This window comes from Mastomys coucha, unplaced genomic scaffold, assembly GCF_008632895.1.
Source record: "Mastomys coucha isolate ucsf_1 unplaced genomic scaffold, UCSF_Mcou_1 pScaffold6, whole genome shotgun sequence".
Taxonomy (NCBI): domain Eukaryota; kingdom Metazoa; phylum Chordata; class Mammalia; order Rodentia; family Muridae; genus Mastomys; species Mastomys coucha.
The window spans coordinates 21948473-21963400 of record NW_022196912.1 but is presented as its reverse complement, the minus strand read 5'-3'; the positions used below and the strand labels follow the sequence as shown (position 1 = coordinate 21963400).

Below are 14928 nucleotides of genomic sequence, written 5' to 3'. Positions count from 1 at the left end.
GGAGGAGGGGGAGGAGGAGGAAGATAATTTTAGCAACACTGGTGAATCTCACAAAAATCATATTCAATAAAAGATGTAGGCACAAAAGAAGACATAAGAGATCTTAGATTCTTTTCCTGTTATGATAAAATTCTCTGAGAAAAGTAACTTAATGGGGAAAGGGTTCATTTTCACCCACACATCTAGGTACAGTCCATCATGAAGAAGTCAAGGCAGCAGGAGCTTGAAGCAGCTGTTTAGAGCACATTCACAATCAGGAAGTAGAGAGTGATGAATGAATGCTTAATTCACTTTCTCCATTTTGTACAGTCAATGTCTCTGCCCACAGCTAAGATGAGACTCACCACATCAATTAATATAATCTAGAAAATCTCCTACACACAGGCCCAGGGGACCTTCTCCCCAGGTGAGCCCAGAGTCTGTCAAGTTGGGACTAAACACTAACCATCATTATTGGCATCAGTCCATCTGCATAAAGTTCAAGAAACGTCCCAACCAGTTGGCTACTTATGAGTCAGAAAGAAATGGTTATTTTGGATGGAGAGCAGGTATGAGTCGAAACAGGATTTGAGAGAACTTTCTTGATGCTAAAACATCTGTCTTCATCAGAGCAGTGATTCACACATTGATTATCAGGCTTTACACAAGATTTATACTATCAGTGAACTTTTTGGCATCCCTATGTCTAAAAATATGACTATTATTTATAGGAAGAGTCTTGCAACTAACTATCACACAATAAAGTCTGGAACTTGGGATGACTTCAACACAGAGGCATCATTTTGAGAAACACTGGGAAGGGGGCACAGAAGCTCTGCAAGGATGTCAAGCTGATGACTGAACCCAAACCTGACTCAAAATCTGGTCCCTTGTGCAGCTACTCCTCATGCCATAGTGTAGTTGAAACAAAGATTGGACAAAGTAGGAACTTAGTATTTTCAAAGAAATCTCTTAGTCACATTTTCCCTACTGGTGTGTGTGTGTGTGTATATGTGTGTGTGTGAGGGGGGGGGAGAATAATCCAGTCTGATGCTTTCCATACAGATCATCTCATTTAATGTAAATAATGATCCCATGAGGTAGAGGGGACCTTGTAAGACCTTCCCTAAAGACCCATAGGCCCAGGAAGCAGTCTTAAGGAAATTACACAAGATTTCAAATTTAGTAATGTAAATACCATAACAAACCTCAGGTCCTCTGGCTTCTACTGGAGAATTCTCTTCACCATAGAATGCTGGCTTTAATTATTTAGGCTGATAATTTGGAAAGGTCTAAAACAGAGCCCTGGCCATGCCTCCCTTCATGAACTCATGTTCTAATGGAAACTGAAAAGGGAAAGGAAAGGAAAGGAAGAATCCGTGTCTTAAATTACCCTTTGAGTTCCCCTGGCTAACTGCCTGGATTCCTTACACTCACCCACATTTTCCTGTCTTCTGAGCTCACACTATTTTCATGTATCCCCTTTAGCTTTTACTCTAAGGGATTTTAGCCACCTACATCCATGCACCTGCTGTTACTTAACCAGGAAGGCAGAGTACAAGGGCAAAGACTTAATTAGCCAAGTGTTTAGGTGGATCTGTCCCAGGGGAGCTCTGCTGTACTGCCATCTCATGCTTTCTAAAATATGGACATTATATCATCCAGTGAATCTGATCAAAATTTCTCTGGGCGAGGACCCATGCTCAGAAAAACTAGCTAGAAAAGTCATTTTAAAAATTTTGAAAGGGGAGGGGAAAATAAAAAAAAAAAAAACAAGTAGTTTTGAGAAATCCAGCTCACCAAAGAAGTTCCTGAAGGATTCAACCCACCTCATCAGCACCTCATCACCACGCCAACACTCTACTTCAATCTCTCATCTGTATTAGTGATTTTCCTCATTGTAACAAAAGCGGCTTATGGAAGGGTCCTGTAGCTCACAGTTTGAGAGTAAGGCCCCTCTGAGCAGGGAAGTCCTGGCAACAGAAGCTTAGGGCAGCGATTACATTGCAACCACAGTCAAAAGTAGAGGGGTGAACGATGAGACCCATCTTCTTTTTTATTCATCCTTACCAAGGGACCCCACTCTTTATTCCAAACAGAGATCATATCCATTTGCATCTTTTGAAGGTGATGAGTCAGCCATGAAAATCATTACCTATCAGATGTCACATGGCTACTGAATAGCCTTTTTAAAGCTGTAATGCTTTCCTGAAGACACCTACCTTAGTTCCTCAAAGGTTTAGATTCTCTTGATGTGCTCAAGTCTAGTAACCTGGTTCTTGGTAGTTTGGTAACTCTTGTAACTTGATTCTTTACATCTCCCTCCATGCTCTCCATTCATCAGTGAGAAAGATGTGGCAGGCAATGAAAAAGAAGAGTATAACTCCAGCCAAACTCCAGCTTCCTAAGCCTGGGTGTCCTTCACACCTCTGGACAAGACAAGGCATGAGCTGGACAGGTGACTCTAAAGTAAGGGACGTTTGCCATTGGGAAACTGCTGTTCTGTGTGGTCTTGGTCCTGCACCTCCCTGGAACTGCTTTAATACGTTCCTAAGTTAAGGCTAAGTCTCTTCTGTAGGACAAGTAATCATATTGTAGATCTGTAATCTCTTGAATCCACGGTCAAAAGATTTCTGGGAAGCATGTGTTGGTTGATGTAAATGAGGTACATCCCATCCCTTGATCTTCCCCCCTCTTCTAGTGGGACAGAGCTTTCGTAGGACAACGGGAACTAGCTCTATGGCCACTCTTCTCTGGTTCTTTGCCTCTCTTGGGAGTCACAGATGTGTTGCAGAAGAACATACAGTGTCACTGTCATCACCTGGGCCATCAGGCATGGCCACACATAGGGATTACACAGCCCTAAGTGGCACCATTCAGACACATGAAAACACATGTGGATCCCTCAGAGTTGTAGATCACCAGATGCTAGACTTACGCTGCTTTGAGAAAACCCAGTGATACATATTGATGGGGCTCTACAACTCAACAGCCACAAGGCTAAGGATTCATGTGTACCATCCAATGTAATCTCCAATACAATACCCTGAATTATCACTACCTATGTGTAGTATCACATAGAACCATCATAATTTCCCTACTTTTAGAATGATGAAAGTGAATTTCAGATTTTAAGGAACTTTTTCAAGTAATCACTATTGTCCACCAAACATTGGCTACATGGCCTTCTGACAAATGTAATACAATGACTTCCATGTCTTACTGGTTTATAATGTGCATGTTGGTATGGTTCCTTGATTGGAAGACAAGAAGCATAGATCCAGGCAGCATCTACTACAGTATCTAACATCTTGTAACCTCTCACCATATAAAGTTCCCAGGTCTACTGCTTTGTACATATATGACCTTGAAAGTGTGCTATCAAACATCTGGATTCCAGTTACTCCATTCACAAAACAAAGCAGATGGTTGCTCTACCTATTTTTTTATACAATTAATAATAATAATAATAACTCTGAAAGTGATTTATTAATGTAAAGTCTCGTGCAACTAGAATAGAATCTTAACAGCAGTTGTAGAGGAAGGGGAACTGTCCTTTTCCAGGCTGGACAAATGCCATAAAGTGAGGTCACCTGTCAGTAAACTTTAAACATTGTAGAGCACTGAGAATTTCTGTAATGCAATTGTCACTCTCTTCTTATACCTGTAGGCTAGTCACTCCTGCCTTCAACAGATCAGCAGCTTTATAAACATACTCACTGTTAAAAAATAACACACTCAGGGTGGTGGCGATGCATGCCTTTAATCCCAGTGCTCAGGAGGCAGAGGCAGGTGGATCTCTGAGTTTGAGGCCAGCCTGGTCTACAGAGAGAGTTCCCAGCAGCCAAGGCTACACAAAGAAACCCTGTCTCAAAAAAAAAAAAGATAATATTTTCTCTGATTCATACACACACACAAATACACACGTGTCCTTTTCTGGATTCTGGATTCTGAGGGTGTCAGGTACACACATGGCAAATAGACATATCGAGATAAAACATCCACACACATATAATAAAATATTTGTAATTCTTTTGAAAAAGAATTGTAAAGTAGCCAATAAGGGTTTATTCAACATAGAACTGATCTGCTGGATGGTGGTGGCACACGCCTTTAATCCCAGCACTTGGAAGGCAGAGGCAGGCAGATTTCTGAGTTCGAAGCCAGCCTGGTCTACAGAGTGAGTTCCAGGACAGCCAGGGCTACTCAGAGAAGCCCTGTCCCAAAAAACCAAAAACCAAAACCAAAAAACACAAAAACATAGAACTGATCTATCTTTTTAAAACCCTGGTCATCTACCTTTCCCAGTGACTGAACCACACACCACCCATCCACCCCCCCACACACGAATATGTCTTGGACACATAGTCCTCTGGTGAATGTGCCCACCCCACTGGACCACCAGACCATAATCCAGAGAAAAGCTTTAATGTGAGAATTAGGGGGGAAACACAAGTAATCTCAATTTTATTTACTCTCTATCTTGTAAAAATTTCCCAATTTTAAAGATACTCAAGTAATTCTTTTTGTCCCCTGGAGACACCAGTGCTCAAAAAACTCTCAGGAATGAGATCCTAAAAGTTCATGATTCCTTTCCCAACCCCCCTGCCCATTATGAGTTCCTCAACATTAGAATTTATTAATTACAAATAATGTGGCTTGTCTGACCCATAGCTCACCTGACTCCCTGCTTGCTCCCTCTGGGTTCCATTTCATAGTCTGAATAAAATCCATTCTGAAATAGATAGAAGAGTATCTATTTCAAAAAAATAAGGTTCTTTGATATCTAACCTGGAGTTTTCTTCTGGAAGCCCATCCTATTACTTTTAAAGGACACACTAAATAACTCCTGCTCCTCACTGACAGTCGCTCTCTTCAGAGATTTGTAGATTGTTACCATGGCTTTCCCTTCATCGCCATTTAGCCCAGCCATATATATTTAATTCTTTTCATCTTTCATCATAAATCAGTCCCTTCAGCTCTTAAATCAGCTCTCTGCTCTTCTCTGGACTGGCTCCAATTCTCCCAATTCACCTCCAATAACTGATATCTCTTCTGGGAGCTCCAATTTCCTTATATCTTCCTTTACTCTCTCTGCCCCTTTCAGAAATAAAATGAGAAGGGATGGACAGATATGTGAGGTCAAAGGTCAGGTCACTGCATTGCATGCTTCTCCTCTAAATTACCCAAGTTTCTCTGTAGTACGTATAAAGTCCCAAGCTGTGTGTCTTCTTTCCTGAGGGCTTTCTGGGAAACAGACCCTCCTATCCCACAATATTCTCTAGACCTCTGACATCAGGCAGACCTCTTTGGGGGCTTTCTCAGGAACTGCCCCTCTAAATGGATTCTCCCAGGAACTGTTTTGGGGTTTGAAGCACTGATCTCATTTATGAATTCAAGTAATACACACACACACACACACACACACACACACACACACACACACAAAGCATAAGCATGTCATTCATTACAAGCATTACAAAGGCTCTCAAACATCCTTTTGTCCTCTCAGGCAGCGCAAACCACAAACAACACCATGGTTTAGCTTTGTCCTTACTGGGTTCCTCTCTATTTTACCACCTCCCTGTATATGATTCTTCTCAAGTTTAGGAAACTCTCTTCAGCCTATGACAAATGGGCTCCTGAAGGCCACTGACTACAGGGGCAGCAGAACATGTGCTCACACACAGACCACTAGCCCTACTGTTCCCCTCTTGGCAAGACCATAAGTCCCTTGATCATTAAGAAAGAAACTGAGTTTGTCCATTTTCCTTGTGTTTAATTGAATATCCTATGTCACAAAAGAGAAAACATTCCATTCTATAACTAAGAGGACATATGAAAAGAATAAATTCATCCTCTGTCCTAACATAAAAAAAGTAGAAAAAAAACAACCCCAGTGGCAGAATGAAAACCAGAATTTCCATACAAAGAGATGAATGGAGCCACAGTGATGTGTGCTGCCCCCAACATGGGATGTGGTATGTTATAATAGGATGTGTCCACACCATGGAAAGGTCTGTGGTGGAACCTGTATCTGAGGGATGCTGGGGAGGCAGTGAGGCAAGAGGCCAGTCCTGTGTGGCTAGCTGCCTAGCCGCAGACAGCATTTGTCCTCAGAGACAAGAGAGCCCATCTTGTTCAAGTATGGCGACCACAAAGCCTGAAGTGCTCTTCAACAAGCTGTCTGTCTCTCTGTAGGTCACAGAGAGCTCATCCAGTTACACTTAGTGTCTTATTTGATCCCATCAATAACCATTTGATCCCAATCCTGATGAAAAATGCCTGGCCAAAATTTCTAGCCTTTTAATGGCAGAATCCTGGCTCTTTCTGAAGCCAGCATTTCTATGTGTGTCAAATGATGCATAAGGATTGGCCCCGCTGCCAAATGGACCGAGCTCCTCAGGGAGGACTTGGGAAGCTCACTGCTTCTCTGTATCCAATAGCAGAACAGCTCTTGGGAGACACTCCTTTCTACATGAAGTTTCCCCTGAGCACAGTTTGACTTCTGCACACAGGGCTCAACTACAATAGTATGTTCTTCGAATGCAGTATGTGACTCAGAGATATCCACTGATAGTTTCTTAGCAGCCTGTCTATAGTTGATAAGTTTAGGGCTGGAAAATGATCCCCTTTGCCATCAACATGCAACAACAATCAATATAGCCTGCTGGGGCATATGGTCATATCACAAGAGGTGATGAGGATGCTCAAAGACATGAATGTGGAAGAAAATTTGTCTTTCCAGAGAAGTCATTTTACACCCATTACAGAAACATTTAACACTAAAAGAGAATGTTTCATGTATAAACCACAGAAGCCACAATGCCGTTACAGCCCAGCTGTTCTTTACAAAAGTGTCCTTAGTGAGACAACAGTTTCATTCTTTTGTGTCATTTATTTCACTGAAGGCACTGCCAAGCTCATCAGACCCTGCCTTTCACTAGGCACAATATAAATTCCAGCATTGATCATAAGGGGCTTGTTTTAAGTGGTGTCGATGTCACCAATGCCCGTGCTGAAATACATATCCACATTCTGCTTCCCTTGAGGTTCACATGCCAGTGCAGTTTCTGTACAATGACAGAGGAGTCTCAGCTTCTCAGTAGCTCTGCTACAGGAAAGCACTGAGTGTATGTGTAAGTGGTGTGTGTGTGTGTGTGTGTGTGTGTGTGTGTGTGTGAGCATGGAAGAAGTTGTAGCTCTACAATGGACCCTATTCAATGCTTTCCATCCAATTAATACTAAACATTAGTAACCAGTGGAGCATAAGAACTTCATCTATTTTTGATGATGAGAAGGATAGAAAAGAAGCTAGTTTTGTTCAATGGAATCAGTGTGGGCTTCTTTTTAAAAACATGATTTCTCTTTCTGTGGTTTTCTCATTCATTTACATTGCATATTTAATTCATTCACAAGTCCTTCCCCTCATGGTCTTCTGAGAGAAACATCCATTCAAAACCACCTGGCTTGCCATTCAAAAGACACTACTGCAGAGTTAGAAGTAAATGCTTGCACATATAGCCCTAATGCGGTGAATTTTGGAAGAAATGGGGAAGTAAATGAAACAGAAACCTCACTCCAGGAGCCTCCGGCAGTGAGGGCCTGCCAGAGCTCTCATCCAGAGCAGCTGCTACACACATGCAAGCTAAGACTCCCAGGGCAAACAAAGGGGGAGGCAGGAAAGAGACCGATTGCTTCTCCCCAAAGCAAGGCAACCTTAACAATTTTCATCCCATTCTCTACAACTCTCCTGCACCTTGTTCCTTAGTTCCTCTGGGACTTTCCTGAGACATCTGAGAACAGCGAGTGTCTGAATGTGAAACAGTCTGGAGGTGGGAGTCGAGTGTGGCAGAATGAATAATTAAGAAAAAGAGAACCTCTGGGCTAGCCAGCACTGGGGAGGAGGGACAGGGACGGGCAGTTGGCTGAGACTCAGTATAAAGGGGAATTCTATATTCGCTGGGAAATTCTGCCACATTCTCCAAATCGGCGGTAGCCTAGAAGAGGAACAAGAGTCAGAAAAAAAAGAGCAATAGTTCGAGGTCTCATAACTTGGAACTTAGGCGTTATAGGGGTGTTTCAGCCATTCTCAAAGCTCAGGAAGGAGGGCATCCAATTATGATCCAATTGGATCATGTGTAAGTCAGTGGAAGGCATTCTGCCAACACTGGGAAACTTTTCTCCCAACTTGGTTGCTAAAGAGAAAAAAAAAACAAAGGGTTCTATTGGGAAGCCACTATGTTCAAGCACATAAAAAGAAACTACGGGTCTAAGTTCAAGTACGATGGATGAAAGGGGGGCTAAGAAGAGTAAGAATTAGTTAACAGTGGCTACATGTCGGAATAATGAAAAATGCAAATCCCAACACATTCTGGTGGGAGCTGCTCACCGGTCCCGAAGATCTGGAAGAGAAGGCGGGGCTGGGAGGCTCGGATCGCAGTGGATAGTCTTCCCTCCCTGCCTACTTCCGATGCCTTCTTCTCAGGCATCAGGCGGATCCTCAGCCGCCCTTCGCCGTGGAGAATCCACCAGCTGAACAGCTCGCTGAGGTTGAACTGGAGTATCCCCACAGCCGCTGCCTCCTCTGGGGGACCAATGCAGCCTTCAAGGATCGTCTCCTCGCCCAGCTCCAGCACCAGCTGTTTGGCACGCCTGAGCTTGCGCACCGAGCCTCCCTTCAGCACCCTGGACAGCGTCGGACCCGCCTCGGGACCAGAACTGGCTCCCTCTGGCCAGGAGATTCCAGGCGGTGGACCCAGCAGCCTGAGCAGAGGATCGCAATCCAGAGCCAGTGATCCCCGCGCCTCCAGCCCTCCAGCCCCGGGCTCCGAGGGGGACGGTGGCTGCGGCAGCAGCAGGTCTCGGGCATAGACGCGGAAGAGCGAGGGCACCACGAAGTCCACTGCCAGACTCTTCCTCTGCAGGCGCGAATAACTGAGCGGTTCACGGGGCTGCAGAGGCGGCCCTGAGGCTGGGGAACCCGCGCGCTGATCGGTCGCAGCTCCGGAGTATGAGGCTGCTGCCAAAAGCAGCGGCGGCAGCAGCCACAGGAACCCAAGAGCTCCCATTCCGCCGGAGGGCGAGTTTACACTAGCCTCCCTTCCCCTCCTGGTCCAGCCTCGCCCTTCACTCTCCCCAAAACAGGAAAGGGCTCCAAATAGTCCTCGGTCCTGAACGGCTCCTTCCACTAGATCTCAGGGACTGTGTGTACACTATAGAGCGCCCTGCTTTCCCCAAGCTACAAGGAGGCGAGAAGGGTTCTCAGCAAAACGGAAGAGAAAGTCAGGGGGGAGTTAGGAGACAGTGAGACACCTTGGGTTCAACAGCTGGATCTTGAGCCTCTCGCCATGCTGCGCCCCATTTGTAGAGGCCTTCGCTCGGGGACCAGAGAAATTACTATGGTTGAGGGAGGCGGCAGATAGGTACCGTTCAAGGAGCCCTCGGCGACCAGAGCTCTCCTTTTAGCCTCCAATCTTCTGCAACTTTCCAGGCTGCGAACCGCGGCTCCGAGTCAGTGACTGTCTTGTCCAACGTCCTCCGCTCCTGTCACCTCCACTGCGCTCCTTCCCAGGTCTAGGCAAGGACCACCGGAGGGGGCTGCTTTCTAGCGCCCCCTCAAGTGACCTCCGCAGCAGGAAGTCTTCGGATCGATCACCCTGCCCGCTGAACTTCTGGGCGTGAACGCGAGCTCTGCGTTGCGGAGAAGGAGGCTCTCGCTGCTACCACGCGCGCAAGTTTGCAGCGTCCTTGCTGTCACCGACGTCTTGGTTCCTCGGAGTTCACTCACAAGCACCCGGGCGGCCCCGGCCGCTGCCGCCTAATGAAAACATTCCGGGCAGAGGAGCCCGCACTGTAGCCAGCCCCCTCTTCACCTACCAGCAGCGCCCTCAGTTTTGTTGACTGGCCAGGGGGCGGACGGAAAGCGTCTTACTGCCCCGAGAACCCCTGGACAGAAGCAGCGCAAGGTGCCAGTTGCCACTGCTGCTGCCGCCCCCAGAGCCGCTGGATCGCATCTGCCTGGGCGCCCGCCACTTGCAGCTGGCAGTGCCGCGAGCGCGCGCCGAGAGGGGGCGGGGCCTCTGTGGGGGCGGGGCTCCTGAGAGCACTCAGCGCAGCCGCCCGGCCCACGCAGCCGGCCCCGCCCCCTCCCGTGCCCGCCAGCCAATGCCGCTGCGAGATCTGCTCCTATGCAAATCTGCAGGGGCCTCGGTATTCATTGAGAAAAGCACCCAGCCCGCCCCACCTCCCGCTGTTGGTGCGGGTTCCTTCCTCCAGATTGTCTGCCCTATTTCTCTGCTGTGCGAACAAGAGAGTGTTTTGGACTAAACGGGAAAACTGGAAGTGATCGTTGCGACCAAGCGCTCTCTCTAATTATACATTTAACAGATTAATTGTGTCCGACTTCAGAGGAGCAGGTCCTGGAATAAAACTGGAGGCAAAGGAAAACAAGGAGGAGGCAGGGGTGGCATGGCTCTGCAAGATTCAAGAGCTGTCTTAGGGCCTTGAAAGGAAACCTTCTCCAACACTCCTGTTATTTGAAAGCATTCCCGAGAGCCTGGTACTTTCGAATCAAGTTGTTCTTCAACCTCAGCCTCATCAAATGCCGTTTAGACCTTCCAGCCACTTTGTTTTCTCATAATGGTGTCTGAACAGGTTTCCAAATGCTCTACTGCTGAGCAACCACCCCACCACCACGACACCATTTGTTATTTTGGCCCTTTTGAAATGAAACCTTGTTTGTTAGCCCAGGCAGGGCTTGAACTCACTACCTTGCCTGGACTGACCAGGAACTCTTGGAAATCCTGCTTCAGCTTTTCAAGTGCTGGTATTACAAACATAAGCCACCACACATAATTCAGATCTTTTTAATTCCAGATCTGGGTCGGATGGTCACACGTGACTTCCAAGCCCTTCCTCCAGTCCTCTTGACTCTACTCTGCCGTAGCCCTCCATGAAAAGCAGGTCGGAGGCTATGGATGTGATTCTGTGGAAGAAGTTTGTATGGGACAGTGGCTCACACACTCAAGGCCTTTTATTTATTCACTGAAAATGCTGGGTTCTACCTCCAGTCTATTTTCCTTTCAGATAATGACTGTGTGTCACCAGAAGCCCAATGAGGATAATGTTTAGTTCACACAAATTTCTCAGTCCCTTCTCTCCAAGGCTGAGCGTCTTACTTGTGCTAGTTCTCCCAGTTTCCCAGTACATAGCCCAGTAGACTCTCCCTCACCCAGCTCTGAGAAACACAGTATCTTGCTCACTGCCCACATGCAAGGACAGCCAAGTGGAGCCCTGCTCTTCAATCTTTCCCAGCACTATGCTGTCATGTTGATCAGTGAAACCCTAAAGACAAAACCAAACAAACAACACTACTTCTCAGCGAATGTCTGGCTTCCAGCTGAATATTTGAAATTCTTATATGTAGCCATCTTAATTGTTTAAGGGGTAAGATTTGACACAAAGAGAATTTTAAAAAAATGTTCTTATCTTAGGGCGTGAGACAGTAGAGGAAGATTATGGAGTTAAATATTTTCATAGTATGTTTGGGTTCTCATCAGTTTTTCTGGTGTGCAAACCCTCAGAAAAATATCTTTTTATCTGAAACATGAAAAGGATCAACCTCTTCACACCCCTGTTTCCATTTCTTTCCTGTCTGTATAACTCTTGTTCAAAGGCAAATGGACTCTTGATTTGTCAAGAACTGTGAACAGGCCTCTGAAATCAGTGGCCACTAGGGGGCTGCAGAGACTAGAAACTCAACCTGGATGAGCCATCTCTGTTCTGAACTGACTAGAGCCCTTAATGTTGCTTTTGTATCTCATGGACACTGGGGGGTCTCAATTAACTCTCATGCCTTATTAACTCTCTCACCTCTCCCAAGGAGAAACAAGTGCCTTTCCCTGTAGGTTAAATTATACTAACTCAAAAATGTTTCCTATTTGCTTGGTAATTTTTTGGCTATTGATAATTTATCAGGCACTAAGCATCTACATCTACAGGTGCGTGTGCACGTGCGTCTCACATCACACAAGTAGCCTTTGGGGGGACATAGCAATTACTAATATTTCCATGGCAGGAGGAACAGTTAAGGCTCAGAGAGGCAAATTAAATTGTCCAAGGTCAAACAGCAAATAAATAACAGTGTTAGAATTCAAACAAGTGATTCTTTTTCTCAAAAAAAAAAAAAATCACACATCCCATTAAGACAAATTAGGTCTTCTCATCGGGACAACTGTAATTTTGACATTGTTATTCTATATCATTACCGTGGAGAGGTGAGGTTACAAAGAAGTGGAATTTAGATCAAACAGGGGGAAATAGAGACAGAATATGTGAGTACTGAACGCTGACATACCTGTGTACATAGTGTGAGCTCAGTACATTTCAAAATAATCCTCAGTTGGGATTTAGGATAATGGGGTAGGGAGTATGGCTTGGTAGTGTAGACCTTGCTTAGCATGCACAAGTCTGGAGGTTCAATTCTTAGTGCTGAAGAGATATTCTCAGTAATTTTATACTGTGGGGAGATGGGGTTATAGGTCTCTATTTACAGAGGGCAAATAAAAGCTGAATTAGAGTCACTCCTCATTGAATCTATTCTGGTGTCAAAATGTATCACCTGAGCTGACCTAGATATCTGAGTGGGCAGTCCAGGATCTTCATTAACAATAGAAGGTAAATGGGGCAGGGTGAACTGATAGACAGATGTGTGGGCAGAGGAAATGAGGAAGCTGAAAGGGCAAGTACAGGTGACATCGGAGGGTAAGAATGGTAGAGAGAGCAGGCATAGAAACCAGAAGATCTAAAGAGATGATCAAGGACAGTTGGGTTGCTGAGGTCACCTTGCACACAACTTTGGTGGTTAAGTAAAGAAGAAACATGATCCTTTTCATAGAATTCCCAATTTTTCTGTACAAAGAAATGGACAACTCAGTCAGGGTGGGCTTTGAGTTCTCTGTAAGGAAGGCAATAACAGCAGCAGTTTAGATCCAGTTGCTACTGGGACCTACAGACCGTAGACATCTATTTAGTCAATGAACATTTCTTGAGTACCTAATGTATGCAGGATGGTGTCTGTATTGTGCAATGTCACTTTGAAGAAGATACATTGAGTCCCTCATCTCTAGATGCTCACATTCCTATGGTGTAAAGACAACAAGAGATGGGAAGAGAATACAATACGGCCATGCAATGTGGAGTGTGGGTTGGGATATTGGGATCCTGCATTAGATCTAGCTAACTGGCTAGAGAAGTGATCTCTGACAGGATGTCCTCATTTGTTGGGTGGGATAATCTTGCAGAGAGTGTAAAGGAGAATGTTCTCAGGAAATCAGTTCAAGTCTGTGAGATGAGAACATGCTGATACATTCAAAAGGCAGAACAAGACCAATTGGGTTAGAAAACAGTAAATGAAAGACATGGTCTGGAAGGGTGAGCCATGGTCCATTTCCTTGAGGGTTTCAGAGAACACCATAGTAAAGAAAGATAACTTCTGATTGCTGTTGGAGGACACTGAGAAGTTGAATTGCTGAGTCACTAAATAAATTATAAAAGTTGGAGGGAAACTTGGGAAGAAGAGGGAGGCCAGAGGAGGGGGACAAGATAAGCTGGGATTACGTGGGTGAATATGGTCAAAATTCATTATAGACATGTATGAAATTGTCAAAGAATAAACCTTTAAAACAAGGAATTGGGACCCTGAGAACACGTCCAAATAAAGCAAGTAAATTGTGTCCCAGGAGAGCTGGAATGACAGCTTTCCTCTTTAGAGGCTGTGGCACCCTGAGAAGCCTTGATTTAGCTCCTAGCAAAGTAGGTAAAAGGTGACAACGTCTTTAATATACCTGTCAAGAAGTCCATGAGGAAGGCTTCAAATGACCCAATGGTCTCATCCTAGACCAAGAACAAGAGTTGACAGATACTAGGAGACTAAGTTTCCAAGGGAAGCAGAAATAAGATCAATGTAATACTGAATGGAAGGAGGAGGGCAAAGATTTATCTAAAAGTATGCCTTAGCTCATAGGTAATCCTCAACCCTACTTCTATAGATTGCTATTGCTGGCATATAAGCTCTCATCTAATATTCATTACAGTCAAAGGTAAGAAATGTCATTCAGCATCAATTTAATCAATATGTATTAAGCATCTACTATGTGTTTGCCTTGGCATGATTTGAAGAAGAAAAGTACTTTGGCAAATAAAAGTTCAGGATCTAGGGCTGAGATGACTCAGTAAAGTCCTTGTCGTGCACACATGATGACCTGACTCTAGGACCCCAGAAGTCAGATGAAATATCATGCCCCTGTAGCCCCAGCACCAAGGAAGTGGACACAGAAAGAAGCCAGGGGCTTTGTGGCCAACCAGTCTACCAAACTAGTGAGCTCCAGATTTACTGAGAGACTGTATCTCAAGAAACTAAGTAGAAAGTAGTAGAGGGAGACACCTATGTTGACTTCTGGCCTCTACACACACACATATGCACAGATGAATACAGACAAGTCTAGGTTCCTACTATTGTAGGACCAACCAAAAATTAAATTTAAATCACCAGAATATTAAGCTCAATCCATGCCTATGCCACAGCTAAACAAAAATCATAAGCAATAGAAAACATGGGGGGAAAATACTAAAAACTGCAGCACCTGGAATGAAAATCATCCATTCATCCTTCCGTCAAAGATGACTTTAATAGGATTTGATCCTGCCCCACAAACACCTAAATCCCAGTAGCTGAAAAACAATGAAATACAATCAGCTTATAGTCCCTGTCTATCCCTATGCTCTGGGACTATGTGACTCGTCAGTCACATAGGAATCCAGGCTGATTGGGCAGCCATACTATACAGATGTGGAGGGTCTTATACCAACAAGCAAATACTCAAACCCATACATAGCATGTCTTTTACACACACACACACACACACACACACACACACACACACACAC

The 14928-nt window shown here is 44.9% G+C and overlaps 1 protein-coding gene and 1 long non-coding RNA gene across 3 annotated transcripts in view; one reads left to right on the top strand and one right to left on the bottom strand.

Moving 5' to 3' along the window:
* The window catches only part of Alk (ALK receptor tyrosine kinase), a 722886-nt gene extending 712871 nt beyond the window's left edge, over positions 1-10015 (bottom strand). Inside the window, exon 1 of one of the 2 annotated variants that reach the window (XM_031357606.1) lies at positions 8372-10015. In XM_031357606.1, the coding sequence (XP_031213466.1) occupies positions 8372-9050 (679 nt within the window). In that variant the 5' untranslated portion in view covers positions 9051-10015. The remainder of the gene's footprint in view (positions 1-8371) is intronic. The other variant, XM_031357604.1, reaches the window with a different exon arrangement.
* LOC116080922 overlaps positions 1-14928 on the top strand; it is a 25061-nt gene that overhangs the window by 9169 nt on the left and 964 nt on the right. The gene's annotated exons all lie outside the window — the stretch shown is intronic.